A 16,387-nucleotide genomic window follows, 5' to 3' on the forward strand; every position below is an offset into this window, starting at 1 on the left:
ATTCTGATAAAGTCTGAGAAATCCATTTTTCTTTTGTTGCTCTTGCTCTTTGGGTCTTGTCTAAAAAATAAAAGCTGCCAAAATTCCCCTGCAGATTTATCGTCTTGACTTTCACATTGAGCCGTGTGGCTCCCTCCTGGCCTCTTCCCGCGTGGACCACCCTTTCCTCAGCGACCGGCCTCGGTGCCTCTGGGAAGGCCAGCTGTTCTGGAATCGCAGGTGGTTCCCGGTCGCCTGCCTGCTGCAGGGATCTCTCTGTCTCGCCTTCCACCAACGCCACACTCTTGTTTGTCGTCACTTTATCTTGGTCTTGAAATCAGGTTGAGTCAGACTTCCAGCTCTGTCCTTTGTGAAATGGTTGGGACCAGTCTAGTCCTGTCTGTGAGGAACACTTGTCCCTCATTAACCCTTAAGGCCCTCTGAGGCAGGGTTTGCCTTAAGCCCATGGACAGACGAGGAGACTGTGGCTGGGGGTGAGTAGCCTCCTCAGATGACTAAGGAGAGGAAGGGAAGCTTGGATCCAGGGCTGGCCAAAGCGGCTGTTTCTGACCACTAGGCTGTACTGTCCACTCTTGGGGGTTCTGCCCACTCCTGGCACAGACTTCTTCCCCAGAACCTGGAATGAGTTTACTGGTTTCCTTTTCTGTCTCCCTCCAAGCCACCATGGAAGCATAAGCCATCTGCACATCCCCCTTGGTGGCCCAGCCCCAGGGACTCCACATGGGCTGGACATGGGTGAACGTTGGGTCAATGAATGACTGGCGGATGGCTGGCTGCAGGTCAGGGCCAGGTCCCGCCAGCCCTGGCAGAGGGACCTGGAGAAGAACTGTCCTGGGAACCCGAGGTGGAGAGCCAGACCTCACCTGCAGCCTGCGAGCTCCTGGGGGAGAGAGACGCTCACCAAGCTGGAGGGAGGGGGAAGGGGAAGGCCCAGGGTTTGCCCCTGCAGGAACAGGTGTCCTCCTCCAGGGGCAGGTGGCAGGGGTGGGGCCCTGGGTCCCATGCTGCCTGTCCTCCAGGCCCCTGTTCATCTTGCCCAAGCCAGAGCATCTGTGGACAAAGAGGTCACAGAGGGACCCCGAGGCTGGTCCAGTCCCCTCACCTGGCATCCGAGGCTGGCACCCACCCAGCACGGGGACAGCACCTGACCTCTCTTGGCCAGGCGCTGTATTTCTGCTCATCACGCCAGGCCCCTGCAAGCCATAACTGGGGGATTGATTGCAGCTAGAAGGCGCGTGGCCAGAGTGGGCCTCCCTGTCCTTCCTTCCAGCTGAGCTCCCTGGCGTGGCCTCTGTGGTGCTGGCCGGGGTTCCGTGGCTGGCAAAGATCCTGCCGAGTGCACCAGAGTCTCCTGGGGCTGTACTGGGTTGGGTGGGTGCAGGTGCTTTTGAGGGAAGACTCTGAACTCAGCGGTGACATTGGGGCCAGAGTCTGACCTCGGGCCACCTAGGTGGCTCACTTTGCCAGGGTGTGCCCAAGTTGGCCCATGTTGGCTGGTGGGAGCCAACGGTGACACTTTTAGAAGTTCTTGAACTAGCTATCAAACGCAGGTGCTTGGCATCAGCTCTGGCAGGAGTGTTCATCCACAGGCTGGATGAGCGCCACAGGTCAGGGTCCTCTCCACCTCCCACTGGGTTCCCCAGAGCATGGTGGACTCCCCTCCCCCAGCCTGGGTTTCCCTGTGTAAGAAGGGAGAGCGATGCCCACCACCCTTTCAGGCTGGCTCCACCAATGTGCAGTGCTCCTTAATGGTCTAAGCAGGAGACCAAAGGGGAGGGGGGTCTCCACACTGGCCATCGCTGTTGTCACCCACAGAGCTGCAGCTGGACCATGTGCCTGGCTGTAGGAGGGGCGCCCAAGGACGTGGGCAGCATCTGGGGCGGGGGGCTCAGGTCTGTGCACCTCTCTTCTCTGTAAGGGGTGTTGTGATCCCAGTGACAGGTTGGTGAGTGTGGTGGCACTGCAGTCCCCTTAGGCCACAGCCATACCTCGGGAACTGCCACTTCCTCAGTTGCCATCTGGTAACCCAGGCGGACATCTGTACCGGCAGGGGGTCAGGAGAGGGGGCTGCAAGGGAGGTGGAAGAGGGGCAGGGAGCCTGGAGGCCACAGCAGGAGGGTCTCAGAGAGCAGCCACAGCACCCGAGGGCCTGCCCATTTTCAGAACCGAGGTGCTGGGGACGCGGCTGCTACCATCACGCCACTAGAGTTGGCCTCACCTGTCTGTCAAGCCCACGTCCCACCCCATGGGGGTCTCTGGCTCCGAATCCCAGCTGGCACCTGAACAGGGTGACTGGCCTCCTCTACCTGACTGTCACCCAGAGACTGGCACACGGGGTGGTGCCATAGGAGGGCGGGGCAGAAGTCAGCTTTGCTCTGCGCCACAGGTAGTTCTTGCTGAATTTGAGGGCGAGCTCTCTCCCTGGTCAGGCAGTGTCCGTTGGGCACAATTCTGAATTCCTGTTGCCTAGGATATGGTCTAGCACTTTGTAGGGGTGCAGTAAGTCCAGTTTGAATAAGTAAGTGGCCTCTTCTGGGGAAATGAAGGATGCCCGGGCCAGCTCAAAGCAGGCATGGTGAGCAAGAGGTCACCAGGCAGATGGGCCTTCATTCCGAGGGCGCTGGGGAGCCACTGAGGCTGCAGGGAGGCTCGTGATGTGATGAGGTGTTAGTTTCAGAGGAGACCCCCTGAGGCTGCAGCTGCTGGGTCACGTGGCCTGGGCCAGGATGAGGCGAGAGCGGTGGCCAGAGGAGAGGGACCAGCCCTGCTGACTGACCCCAGCACCACAGCCTGGGGAAGTCTGGCCAGGGACATAGTGGCTCAGTGCCCGAGCCCCTGCCTGGAGCAGACAGGCCTAAGGGGGTCTGGTGGTCACGCTGACGTGATGAGAACTGAGAGGCGTTGCAGTGGCTTGGATAGCTCGCCACCTCCCCCTTGCCCGCCTGCTGGCTGGGGTCTAAGGAACTGGGCAGGGAGGACAGGGCCCGTGGGACCCCAGGTGCTGGGAGGACAGAAGCCAGTGGGCCAGCTGGCCTGCCCGACCTGGGTAATCCGTACGAATCAGCGTCAGGCCTGCACGCTCCTCCGGGCACGGGGACACACATCACAGTGTGCAGACCCCCAGCACGGACGGCTCCAGTCACCAACGTGCTGCAGGCAGGGAGACTGAGGCTCAGAGCCAGCAGGGCTCGCCCAGACCCCACCACCAGGACGTGAGAGCCACATCGGCCCCCATAGCCGCTTTGCCTGGTCGGAAGCCCCCTCCTGTCACTTACTCCCCTACCATGTCCAGGTGGCACTGCGATGGTGTGTGACAGCAGTGGTAATGCCCACTAGCTGCAGTTACCGACTCTCAGCAGGTCCTTGGTGCTGGGCAGTTCTGTTGTCCTCACCTCGGTCCCTCTCACAGCCGGCCCGGGCGTCTCCCATTGGAGGTGGGGACGTGGAGGCTCGGAGTCACCCAACGTGCCGAGGATCACTGAGAATGCACAGGCCTGGCGCTCTCGCCCTCCAGGCTGCTTTGCCGGGGTCCTCAAACCTCAGCACGCAGGAGGACCTTCCCAGTGGTCCAGCCAGGAGAGCAGGGCCGGGCCAGAGAATCTTCTTCTTCTTCAGGAGAGAAGCCCAGGTGATTTGAGGGTGCTGGGGGAGGAAGGCTTTCTGGAGCCTGTTTTGCAAGAGAGCGGGCGGGGAGCAGGTGGTCTCCTTCACCTTGACCCGTCCTGAGTCAGTGGCTGGCCTCAGGCCACCTGGCCACCTTAAGGCCCCAGGAGTCTGATTGAGGGCAGCCCCTAGAGGCTGTGCTGAAGCCAGAGCTGGGTGTCACCCCTGCTCTGGGCACAGTTCAGCCTGGCCTGGAATCAGACCCAGAAGCTTGACTGGACCCTGCTGACCACTGGCAAATCCATTGCTGCCCGTTCCTCCCCCAGGCCCATCTGCCCTGCCAGCCCAGCCAGCAGACACTCAGCAGGGGTCCCATCTGGCCTGGGTGGGGAGGAGCTGCTGGCCACCATCACAGCCTCCCCCTCCCCTGTCCCTGACGGGGCAGTGTCCTTCCACACCCACCCTGGCTCCCGCAGCCATCCCCTGGCTGGCAGAGCTGGGCACAGCCACAGCTCAGGGACCCAGGATGCAGGGGTTACCAGAGGCTCGTGATGTCCCCCAAGGGACCTACCTGTCTTGGAAACATTGTGATGACTGGGATAGTGCCAGCCATGAGAGGGGACCGAGGACTGAGGTTCGCTGTGAAAGCCCTGATGGGTGGGCGAGACCCCTGCCCCGGGAGGCCACGCGGCATGGTCCAGAGCAGGCCACGTCCAGGGGCTCAGGAAGTGGGCGGTGGCTGCCTGGCTGGGGAGGAACGGGAACACCACGATGGGGCGGTGGGATTGCCCTGCACTAGGTAGCAGGGATGGTTCCCGTGTGGCATGTCCAGAAACCACCAAGTGTGAGTTTGGTGTGGTGTAGGTCAGGCCCCAGCCCGCCACGGTCTAAAATCAAACCAGAACCAGTGTGAGCCCAGCGTCTCTCCGAGCCAATGAGAAGCCAGAGTGCAGCGGGAGAGAGGTCACATGAGGAGCAGAGGTGACCCCAGGCTGCTGCAGCATGTCCCCAGCCCACCCCGCGAGGCTTGGTTCCCTCTGGCTCAACAGAACTGACCCAGAGCCGCTCAAGTGCCAGACCCTGCACCCCGAGAGATCTCCTCTGTGCCACAGAGACACAGAGGGTCGGAGCAGTCTCTAGGCCTAAGTCAGATGGAGACTCCCGGCTTGCTTAGAATAAAGTCCCTGGGCCACCTCCTGCCTGCGGGGTCTGGTGTCCAGGCTGGCTTGACGCTTCATCCTTCCTGCCCTGCCCTGTCCTGCCTCCCTCTGCACACACTGGCTTCTTGCTGGCCTGCAGCTGGCCTAACTCACCTCAGGGCCTTGGTATGTGCTGGTCCTGCAGGTATCCAGGCGGCTCCCTCCTGGCTCCCCTCAGGCCTCTGCCAGAAGAAGGGCCCTTCTGCCCTCACTCCAGAAAACACTGCTTTCCATGGAAAGTCACTCTTGTCTGTCTCCCGGGGCGCCTGCTGTGCCCAGGGCCAGTGTGCGCGGTGCTGCCAGTCCAGTTGTCCTCGTTCTGTTGTAGAACACACCCCACACCGCGTACCACTCCAGCTGCTCCTAAGCCCACGGCTCCAAGAGGAAGCCCGTTCTCCGTGTCCTACAGCCACCAACATCGAGTTCCAGACTCTTTCCTCGTTCCCAGAAACTCTGCACTCACTGGACGACGCCCTCCTCCATCAATCTGGTCTTGAATGAGTAAATGAGTGACCAGTGGACTTACTGAGAGCCTGTCCCAGGTGGCTGAGCGCCCTCGGAAGGTGCACATTGCCGTGTTATTGCACAGGTGAACAAATCCACTGGCTCCGAGACGCAGAGAGGTGCAGTGTTTCCCCAGAGTCACAGCTGGCAGGAGTGGGAGCTGAAGCAGGTCTCCCTTTGCCAGACAGCAGCTGTTCCTGGGTGGACGCCACCGTAAGGGCACCGCCCAGGCCTCCCTCTGCTGTTCCTTTCTCCCAAGGTCACTGTCTAAGCAGACATGGCCAGAGTCCTCAGCCGGGCTGGCTGGCCACGTGTCACAGCTCCCCTCATGCTGACGTTCCCTTCCTCCTGGAGCTCCGGGGCGGGTGTCCCCGGGCCTCACAGTGAGTCAGTGCTAGGCCCAGTGTAAGAGCTGACACGGTTCGACCCGCGCTCCCAGCTTGGAGGTGCTTTTCCTCTTAGGAGCCCGGATGGGGAGGTGGTGCTGAGGCCAGCACTGGCCCGCAGCACCTGCCAGGTTGTGAGAGGATCCAATGCCCAGCCCTGGGGTTCTGCCTGGTCCTGTCCTCGGTACACAGGAGGTGTGACCAGAGAGGGAGGTGGCTTGTACAGGTCACCGGCAGGAAGGAGGTGGCTTCCTCCAGAGGCCGGGCCAGGGCCTGGGGCTGGGGCGGGCACCCGCTTCCTGTCCTGAGGATGCCCTGGCCCGAGGGGCAGAGCCTGGGGTCCTGCGCCCTGGCCTGCCCACTCAGACCCCTGAGCCTCCGCCAGCCCCTCACAACCTGCTCCAGCCCAGTGGCCCAAGCACAGCTCAGGGAGCCGTCTCACTCCTCCAGGCCCCCCAGGCTCAGGCTGCAGGAGAGAACTGCTCACCAGGCCTGCGTGGTGACCAGTGTGGGGCAATTAGTGACCCTTGGATTGTCACCCCTGGGTGAGGACCATGAGCCAGGTGCCCTGGGTGAGCACAGAGGTGCGCAGCAGGCAGGCCTGTGATTGACAGCCCCCCAGGGAGGCCCCTCCCCTGCCCTGGGGGCTGTCCGGCCTTCCCAGTCCCCCTCAGCTTTGTGCCCCTCGCCACATACTCAGTACTGACTTTCCAGACCCGGTCAATGCCTGTCCCGATTCTGAGAGAGGCTGGCATCTCTCCTGTGTGCCTGCGGCCAGCCAGGCCTGCTCCTCCCGAGGCCCACGGTGGGGAGGGCCTGCAGGGGGACGGGGCTGGGCTGCTGGCGTCCTGTCGGCCTGCTCGCTGGCTGCGAGGTCAGCAGGAGACGCGGGCCATCTGCTGTGTGCTGGGGCTTTGCCTGCTCTGGTGGGCCTGGCAGGGGGACATGGCTGCCCACCTTGTCCTAAGTCCTTCCCTGGGAGGTCTGGAAGACGCCTGCAGAGCCCTCTCTGGCAGGACCCTTACCTGGGGATCACAGCTGTTTGTCCAGTAGCCCCGTGGCTTTCCTCGGCCCCGGGGGCATTGGCCCCCTGCCCAGCCCCCCCCTGCTGCATCTCCTGGCCCCCAGGCAGCCAGCACACAGCACCTGAGATGACCGAGGCTGGCTCTCTTCTGTCCCTGGGAAGCACGTGGGTGGGTGCAGAACCTCCTCCCCGGCCCTCAGACACCAGGTCCCTCTGCTCCAGGTCTCGGGCCACATCTTCAGCTTTCTCCAAGGGTCCTCTTCACAGGGGTGTGTGGGGACTCTGAGCCCAGCACGTGCTTTCTCCCCAGGCCCATCTCTGACCCCTTTGGTGTCCTGAGAAGCGCCAGGCAGGGGTCAAGTTCAGGACTCTGGAGCCAGCCCGCCTGACACTGAATCTTGGCTCCGCTCCCACTAGCTGGGTGGCTTCTGGCAGGTGGTTGCCCTCTGTGCCTCGGTGTCTCCACCTGTACACTGGGGTGATGGGGACTGCGACAACTTGTAGACTGAGGAAAGGACTCAGTGTGTGCTGCGTGCTAGGACCAGGCCACCCAGGACGTGACCCGAGGCTGGACCTGTGGTAACCTCTCCTGGCCTTCCGTATCTGACTCACTCTCCATGGCAATCCTGAGTCCTCATCTGCCACCCCCCTCCTTGTCCCTCAAGACCCTGCTCCTGTCACTGCGTCCAGAGACCCTCAGATCCTCTCTGCCTCACCTGGCCGCCCCTCACCTGCATGTGTCCTTGGACCTGGGGTGCCCCTGGAGGGCAGGCCTGAGGACCCCTCTTCCCAGGTGGGGCCTGGCTCCTCTTCTGGGAGCCCAGAGAAGATGCTGGGCAGATCCACTCACGGAACCCCAGCCCAGGGGCCTGGCACCTGAGCCCCCTTCTTCTCCCGGGTGCCTGCCCACAGCCCTCCTCCTCCCTCCTCTCCCAGCCCTGGACCCTGATGTGCTCATCAAATGCAAGCCTCAGCCAGAACCTCCAGAGAACTTTCTAGCCTACAGGCTATTTGAGTTTCACATACATTCTAGGAGAACTGTGACCAGGTAGTGATGATGATTCCCATTTTACCCATGGGGCAGCCTCGGCTCAGAGAGGGTGAGTGGTTCTGGTGAGGTCACACAGCTGGTTAAGTAACAGGGCTGAGGCTGGAATGCCCAGGTGGAGCACCCTGTCATCTTCGAGGTCCACAGGCAGCGTTTCCCCCACATGGCATAGTGGAGAAGAAATCAAGCACATGCCCAGGCCAGGGTGTGCCCTGTGGAGTTAAGTAAGCTTCTTAAATTTGTAAACTGGACAGATTATATTCTTTGCAAATTGTGGAGTTCTCAGTGCCTCTTTCCGCAGGTCTGTCTTCCTCTGTTCCCTTTCTTTTCTTCTGCAGCTCCAGCTGCACATATGTCAGGATTTTCCCCCCACTGTTCTGGGGATGGAGCCCAAGGCTTGGAGCAAGTGCTGAGCCACAACCCTGGCCCTTTTTATTTTATTTTGAGACAGGGTCTTGCTACGTTGCTGAGGCTGACTTTGAACTTGCCATCCTCTTGCCTCAGCCTCCTGAGTAGCTGGTATGAGGTGCGCCAGGGGGCCTGGCTCAGACCTTTTGATAACCTCCCACAGCCCCTACATATCTCTGCTCTTTTCTTTTTAAAACATCTTCGTTTTGTCTGTTCACAGCCTGGGCAGTTCTTGTTGACACCAAGTGCACTGACTCCTACTTCCACCATCTCTTCGTGCTAAGGATCCCGGGATCTTTCTGTTCCAGATACTGTCTTCCTGGGTTTTAGGATTCCCATTGAGTTCCCTCCCTGCTCTGCCGGGTTTCCCTTCCTTCTTCTTAGGTGTGAGCAGGCTGTCTTCATGTCCTCCACAGTTCTCAGAGCTACTGAGCATCTCTGTTTGTCAGTTCCGGCCCCCAGGACACCTCAGGGTCAGTGGTCCCTGATGTCTGTGGAACCTGGGCTGGTTCCATCTCTGGTGCTGTGCCGGGTGCCGCAGGGCACTCGGGAGGGCAGGGGTCTCTGACATGCCGCCGTCACTTCCTGTGGATATACCCGGCATTGCGGATCCTGTTGTATTTGGAGACGGTCACTGTGCCCGAGATCAAGCGTCCACTCTGGCAGCTGGTGGGCGGTGCCGGGGACCTCGATCACTTCTCTGAGCCTGCAGCTGTTTGGAGCATGATCTGGGGGCAGCTAGAGATATGGGCAGACTTTACCTGCCACATTTGGGGATCCCTTCTCCCAAGAGATCTTTCCAGAACCTTCTCTCTCCCTTTTGCAGCTGGTGGGGTGTCCTCACACTGTTGTCTGGTGTAAGCCTGGAGACGGTGGCCGTCTTGAGTTTCCACAGTTGCGTGGCCTTGGCTGGGGCTTGTCCTGGGGCTGGAGGCGGGAAGCAGGCCCAGCGTAGGGCTTTTCTTCAGTGGCTGCCCACCTGCTCTGGGTGGCCATCCCAGCCTTCAGATTGATCGGTGGTGGTGTTTACGGTCATTTAAGGCCTGTGGTTGCCATCTGTGGGGGCTGCTTGGTGGGGCTTCTGGGCTAGGGCGGGAGACCTGGGGGCAGCGCAGGGAGCAAGCCTGGTGGGCCAGACGCTGAGCGGCCCCCTGCGGTCAAGACTAGAGGTCACAGTGACACAGCACCTCCAGGTGGGAGTGCTCGCCCTGCAGGAGCACCCAGGGGCCCGAAGGCAGCTGTGGGCCAGGCCACTGAACTGGGACGGCCAGAGGAGGGCTGGCGGGGGCTTCTGGGAGGAGGTGGTGTGGGGCTGAGATGGGCTGCGCTCTCAGGATGAGAGGATGGCCTAGGTCTAGGGGTGCCACCAAAGCTCCTGACTTCCTCGTTAGGGGGATGGGAACTTCTAAGTCTCAGGGGAGGCCACTTTCCCCAAAGACCATGAAGATGGCCACCGTGAAAACCGGTCACTGCGCGGCTCCCCCAGCCACCTGCTGGGCCTGAGCAGGCAGTGCTGGGCTGGGTGAGGGGAGGTCGCCCATCATTACCTGCAGAGCGGGGCCGGAGGGGCTGGTGGCGGGACTTAGCAAGGTGAGGCTGGGCCACCCTCTAGCTCACACACCTCAGGGCTGCTCTCTGCACATTCTCTAGAGGCAGAATCAGAGGTGACAAAGACCTTAAACTTCTGTCCAGCAAATTATTTGGACGCATCATCCCTTGGAGTCCTGGTCTGCCCTCCCTCTCTCCTGACTCTCTCACCCCCTCCCCCCGCCGGGCTCATGGGCCTCTAATCCCTGGAAGACTCTAATAGGCATATTGCAGGTGAGGAACCAGGGCTCAGAGCAGCTGTGTGACTCCCCAGAGCCACACAGTCAGGGGCTGGAGCCCAGCGTCCAACCCACGTTTCTGCCTGACACAGGAAGAGCGCAGGGGTCGCTGCTTGCCGAGGGAGCTGGGGGTCTGCAGCTGCCAAGTGGAAATAGTAATGTCTCCCCGGGGGCTGGCGTGACGTGAGAAGGAGGCGGTGGTTATGAAATGACATATGAATCGTGAGCCGCCTGCAGACGTTAGTGTCTGTTACTGTGGTGACCACCCAGCTTCTGTGGCCCTCATTCACTCTGGGTAGCAAGGTTACACTGGCATTTAAATTTAATAGCACCGTTATTTTCCGCCATAAAATAATATACATGATTCATATGTCCAGACGCATCAAATTGCATAGATTAAACGTGTGCACATTTTGCATTTTGATTACACCCCAATAAACCTTTTTTTAAAAATAATGTGTCTTCATTACAAAAAAAAATCTGTAAACCAGAAAAGTAGAAAGAGGAGGAAAAATTAATTTCAGCCCCACAGAGGAACCTCCGTTGGCGTTTTGGGAGGTTTTCCTCCTGCCGTCCCTCGGCTAGTTTGCTCATCTAACCTGGCTGTGACCACGGGTCCACATAATCAAAGACATTTTACATACAATTTTACATCTCCTTCTTTCCCCTTGGGGGGTTTTAATATGAAACAGTGAGAACCAGCCCACATCTGGGAGCCTGGCAGGACTGGGCTGAGGCTGGGCTCCATGGCCGCCAACAGTTCTCTGAAGGACAGGATCAGGGGCCAGGACATTCTGCACCGTGCTCAAGGGACGGGTGCGTGTTTCCTCTGGGCCTTGTTTTAAGTGTTAACAGATCGTCATGCGTCTGTCTTCATGACCACCTTCTGCTTCTCAGCTCGCTTTTCTCTTTCCTCTCTTCTGTCACCATCAAAGCTGGCATTGGTGGCTCAGAGGGCAGTGCCAGCCGGGAGCTGCTTCCCAGAGGTCTACATAGAATGACACCTTAGACTGACCCACCACATGCCACACCGAGTTTCAAAGTGCCATTGCCAATCAAGGAGCCCAAGCCGCTGCCCGTGCAGCCTTGCGCTCAGGCTGACAGACAGACAGCCCACAGACAGGACAGCACCGTAGGAGAAGCCAGTCTGGGCTAAGGGGGTTGGGCTACTCCAGAGGGGCTCTGGGATACAGACGGCGATTTCAGCAAAGGTGGTCCAAGCTGGGCCCTCGAGAAGCAGCAGATGAGCAGAATTGAAAGTCAGGGAAGGAGCTCTGCTGACACTCAGGGGCCACCACCAGCAGGCCCGAGAGCTGTGCTTTGGAGATGGAGCCCAGAGTCAGGAGAGGGATAACTGAGATGGAGTAGTGGCCAGGGCTGGGGCGGGTGTCGTCATCTGTGGTGCAGCTAAACCCCCAAATCGCTGCATATAAAGTAAATATGTAGCCAGACGCAGGACCGTGACTGTGATCCCAGTAACTTGGAGGCTGAGGCGGGAGGATCACAAGTTCAAGACCAACCTCAGCAACTTAGGGAGACCCTCAGCAACTTAGACCCTGTCTCAAAATAAAAAAAAAATTGAAAGGACTGAGGATGCGGCTCAGTAGTAGAGCACCCCCGGGTTCAATCCCCGGTACCCAAAATAAATAAGTAAAGCCATTCATCTCACATGTACAGAGGCCAACATCAGGTCTCGTCTGGCCAGAGACTGGCTTGTACCTCCTTCCTCTGGGATGGGTGGGCTTCTGGGCAGGCCCTTCTCCTGGCAAAGGCAGAGGTGCAGGGTGGCAACTCTAGTGCCCAAGCCCTTTCCAGTGTCTGCTGACGTCCTGCAGCCCCAAGCAAATCACAGCTACACTCAGTCAGGGGCAGAGAGCAGGTTGCCTGGCCAGTGGGGGCACTGCCAGGTTCCATGGGGGCACGGGAGAGAGAGGCTTGGCTTCCTGATGTGATCCACGTCGGGGGCTTTCAGCCCTCCTACCCCTAACCCTGCCCCTACCCCTAGCCCTAGCCCTACCCCTTGTGTTACTCTGAGATGGGGCCACAGGAGGCCTTTGAGCAGGGGCATGAGGTGGCAGCCTGCCTCTCTCTCACTGCTCCATGGAAGCTGGCTTGTAGCGGGTGATGGCAGGGAGGTGATGGTCAGGAGGTGTGTGGCATCAGGTGGAGGTGGAAGCGGCTGGCATCTGGGTGTGTTGCCCTGGCAGCAGGGTAATGTTGCGTCAGGGAGAGATGGAGTTGGTGACTTCAAGGCTGCGGGGAGTTAGCGTCACTGGTGCTGCCGTCCCTGAGACCGGGAAGCGGCAGAGGGGGCGGTGTGGGAGGGTCGGAGGTCAGGCTCTGAGCAGACACGCTGTGTCCCAGGAATTGACGCCTGGCTGCTGTCAGGAGAGGGAACATGGGGCCGGGCAGCCTGCTGGCATCCAGCCTGGGGGGGAGGGAGGGCGTCTCTCCTGGGGCTTGTTTGAAAGTAGGTCCAGATGGCTAAAGTCAGGTCAGGGGTCTCGTTGCCTAGAGCCCAGGTCAGGAACGGAGAGCTGGCAGAGCCACCGTGCATGGGGGGTCTGCTCTCTGCTTGGGCATATGGGGAGAATGTTCTAGAACAGTCTGTTTTTCAAACATACTTGAAATGTGGGTTTCATAGGCTCACCTCCACTCGTCAGGGGTCGGGCATGAGTGGAATCAACGTGTTGGTGGCAGAGCCCGGGGACAGCGGTAGTGCAGGCCAGCTCTCCTGGGAGGGAAGCGTCTTTCTGCCAGGCCACAGTCATCCCCCCCCAGTTTCCCCGGCCCCCAGGCTGGCCCCTGGAACATCCGGGCTGTTCATCTCTGACTGGACCCTGAGAATGCTGGGGACGGCAGGGAGGCCTGGTACTTCCCAGGTGCCAACTGTGGGACCTGGGGGTGGGGCTGTCAGTTCTCTTCAAACGCCTGCCCGTGCAGTCGCGCCAGCCCTGGGGGCCGAAGGCTCCAGGTAGTGGGCGACTCTGTGTGCCCTGTAAGGAAGGTCCCCAGGATCCCTGAGGAAACATGGGTGGGAAGAAGAGCCGGAGGAGCAGCGTCCAGGACCAGCAGAGCTGGGCTCAGCCTTCCGGGCACAGACAGGAGGACCCCAGAAGCCTGCCTGGGGGCTGGGCTCTGACGGGAGGGAGATCCACCCAACCCTGACTGGGTGCCGGTCCTCACAGGCCCCTGGCAGGCGAGCGTCTTGTCTGCCCACGGAGATGCTGGGAAGGGCTGGCCGGGCCCAGGTGGCTGGAGTCCAGGGGCCGGGGTTCAAGACAGGAGGGGGCCACATCTAGGTGCCTTTAGATGCCACCTCCAGTCTCCACTGAAGTTACCCAGGTTCTAGGAGTGTGCCTGGCCACTGGGGTCCCCCAGCCCCGCCCCCACCCCATCCTCTCAGGGTGGCTTCCTGAAGGCCTGCATTCTCCAAGGGCGTCCAGTGGAGACCTGTGCAGGACACTGTCTTGGCCCATGCTGACCTCAAGTCTAGAATGTGACCACCAGCTGTCACCCAGCCCTGAGACTGTGAGCTCAAGGCTCAGTGCGTGTCCCACATGCAGGGGGACACCGCTCAGCACAGGAGGAAACCTGCAAACCAGAAGGGAGGGAAGAGGCAAGAGGGACGCACACCCCAAACAGGGCTCCGCAGTCCGGGGAGGCCGGGAGGGGCCCTCCGCATGCTCCCCCTCGTCTGGCTCCTTAAGGTCCCCTGGGCGCTAGTCCAGCGCCTGAACCCCGTTCTAACGAGTGCGCCCTCCTGGTTCTCTTCCCCCAGCCGATATCATCTCCACCGTCGAGTTCAACCACACTGGGGAGCTGCTGGCCACAGGCGACAAGGGCGGCCGGGTTGTCATCTTCCAGAGGGAACCGGAGGTGTGTGGGTGGGTGGGGCCAACAGGGGGCGGGGCCTGGTAGAGGCTGGCCGGTGGGCGGGGCCTGGCGGGGTGGGGTCTGGAGGTCAGGGCCCCGGACGCAGGGAAAGATGGGGATGGGAACGGGCAGGTGGGACGTGGACCACTGCGCCTTTGGCTGGGCGGTGTGTTGACTGCACCCTGTGAGCTGTGCCCCTGTCCTAGACCCCAGAAAAACAGCTGAAGCCTCCGGTTAGACCTTGCTCTGCCTGGGTGACCTGGGGCCCTGGGCCAGAGAGGACAGGGAGGAGGATCCCCTCCCTTCCTGCCCTGCCCCTGCCTGGTGGGGTTTGTTGTCAGCAGAATTCTGGATGAAACAGGAGGCCTGGGACACCTGCCTTGGGAGTCACTTCTGAAACGCTTGGTAAAGGCCCCCCATTCACTGAGCACCTACTATGTGCAAACGCCTGGCTGAGTCTTGGGGCACTCTCCTCTTTGACTCTATTGCTCACCTCCAGGGCAAGGATCAGCACCCATTGTACAGATGAGCAAGCAGGCCAGTGACCAGCTGGTGCACAGCAGGCCAGCCATGGAGACGTGAGCTGGCAGGGGAGGGAGGACACCCTGAAGCCAGGAAGGGGGAGGGGCGGAGAGCTTCCTGCATGCCCTCCTGAGCAAGGTCCAAGCTGACCTCCTTGTCCGCCCCACCCTCCCCTCAGCTTGCTGGTGTAGCTCGGCGCTCCCTTCCCCCAGGCACCAAATGGGGACAGATGCATCTTGGGCCTGAAAGAGCTCACCAGGGACACAGACTAGGCCAGGGCCAGCATCCGTGACCCAGTGCATCACTGGCCAGCCCATGTGGATTTCACAAGGTAGACCAGAGTGTCCCCCTTGGGGCTAGTGAAGCCTTCCTCTTGCCAAACTGCAGAGGGAAACTAAATTGGCAGATGTGAGCTGCTCCGTTTTGGATTCTCTCCATTTTAATGTCACTGATCTTTTTGTCATAACCAGTGCTCCCGGGAGATGAGGAGAATTGGAGGCAATTATTGCAAAGAACTTTAAAGGTTTTAAAAAGACACTTTTAAAAAAATGAACAGAAATACCCAAAGTTGTGGCTTGGCAACTATCTTCATCTGTCCCTGGTTGCAGTTTTATGTCATATAAACTTGAATTGTCTACTGGGAAACGGCCTCTGGTGCACGTGGCATTACCGCGCCCTCACTTGGGGAACGCCACCAGGAGCCTCTTCACTGTGGTTTAAGTTCTGCTGCCTGAACCAGAACAGGAGCCACCCAGGTGGGTCAGGGACGAAATTCTGCTCCAGGACCGACACTGCAAGATGTTCTACCCCAGTGTGAAATCTCCAAGCACAGTTTCCCTCAACTCAGGCCCTAGCTGGACACACAGACACTAGGAACGGGTTGGCACCTGAGACAGGAGGGTGATCATTGCCATGTGACCTCAGTGGAGTGAGTGGCGGCCCCTAGTGGACACAAAGCTCTGGAAGGTTCACTTGCCTGAGTCTCCACTTGCTGATCAGTAAGATGGGAGTTGTCCTGGTACTCCCATTCCCACAAAGGAAGCCTGGAGAATATGAGGGACAGCCCGAGAAGCCCTTAGCTCAGCGTCCAGCACATAGTAAGTGCTCAGTTAAATGTGAACTGGTCTGGATTGAACTGACCAGGAGGTGGGGTGTGGCCTCAGCCACACAGAAAGTTATTAGCCCTTTAAAATGTAGTTTCCGTTGGCCCTTGAATTGGACCAACTGGTGCTCCTTGGCAGCCAATTGCAAGGCAATGTCTAGTTCCTCTGAGGTTCTGACCACCCAGCCCCTTCCCTGTGTCCACTTCCCCTGCCCTGGCCAGTCCTGCAGCTCAGCTCTGTCCCTGGGGTCTCCTTGCAGAGTAAAAATGCTCCCCACAGCCAGGGTGAGTATGACGTCTACAGCACTTTCCAGAGCCATGAGCCAGAGTTCGACTATCTCAAGAGCTTGGAGATAGAGGAGAAGATCAACAAGATCAAGTGGCTCCCGCAGCAGAACGCTGCGCACTCGCTGCTGTCCACCAACGGTGAGGCGCCCGCCCTGGCATCAGACGCTATCTTGCTTTACTGTACTGTGGGCATTCTCCTGGGTCTGTACGAGAGCTCAGCATAATATCTTGAGCAGCATGAAATCCCCCCTCTTGCCCAGGCCACAGCCTCCTTGGCTGGACCTGCTTGGCTGGACCCGGGTTGTAAATAGTCACGAGCACTTGTCTGTGGGGTGGAGGGGGCTTGATGTTTCAGACGAGGGTCCAGGTCAGGACACCCAGCGGCAGCTGACACAGGGTGGACCCTCCAGCCCGGCCTCCAGCCCACCCCACAACTGCTGTGCCGCAGGCGTGCAGTGGCAGTCAGAGCAGACTGGCTTAGGAGCCTCTGTCGTTCTGCCTCAGGAAGAGGACCCCTGCCCCTGCTGCAGGTGCCACCAGTGCCTGCTGGGCCACGTTCACTCTGGGGCAGCAGCAGGGGCCTCGTGCCTCAGCGGCTGGG

The 16,387-nt window shown here is 59.9% G+C and overlaps 1 protein-coding gene across 1 annotated transcript in view; it reads left to right on the forward strand.

The window, feature by feature from the left end:
• The window catches only part of Ppp2r2c (protein phosphatase 2 regulatory subunit Bgamma), a 96,979-nt gene that overhangs the window by 51,854 nt on the left and 28,738 nt on the right, over window positions 1–16,387 (forward strand). The window contains exons 2-3 of the mRNA XM_027937728.3: window positions 13,780–13,877; window positions 15,759–15,924. Of these exons, the coding sequence (XP_027793529.1) occupies window positions 13,780–13,877; window positions 15,759–15,924 (264 nt within the window). The remainder of the gene's footprint in view (window positions 1–13,779; window positions 13,878–15,758; window positions 15,925–16,387) is intronic.

The sequence above is a fragment of the Marmota flaviventris genome, chromosome 7 (assembly GCF_047511675.1).
Source record: "Marmota flaviventris isolate mMarFla1 chromosome 7, mMarFla1.hap1, whole genome shotgun sequence".
Lineage (NCBI taxonomy): Eukaryota > Metazoa > Chordata > Mammalia > Rodentia > Sciuridae > Marmota > Marmota flaviventris.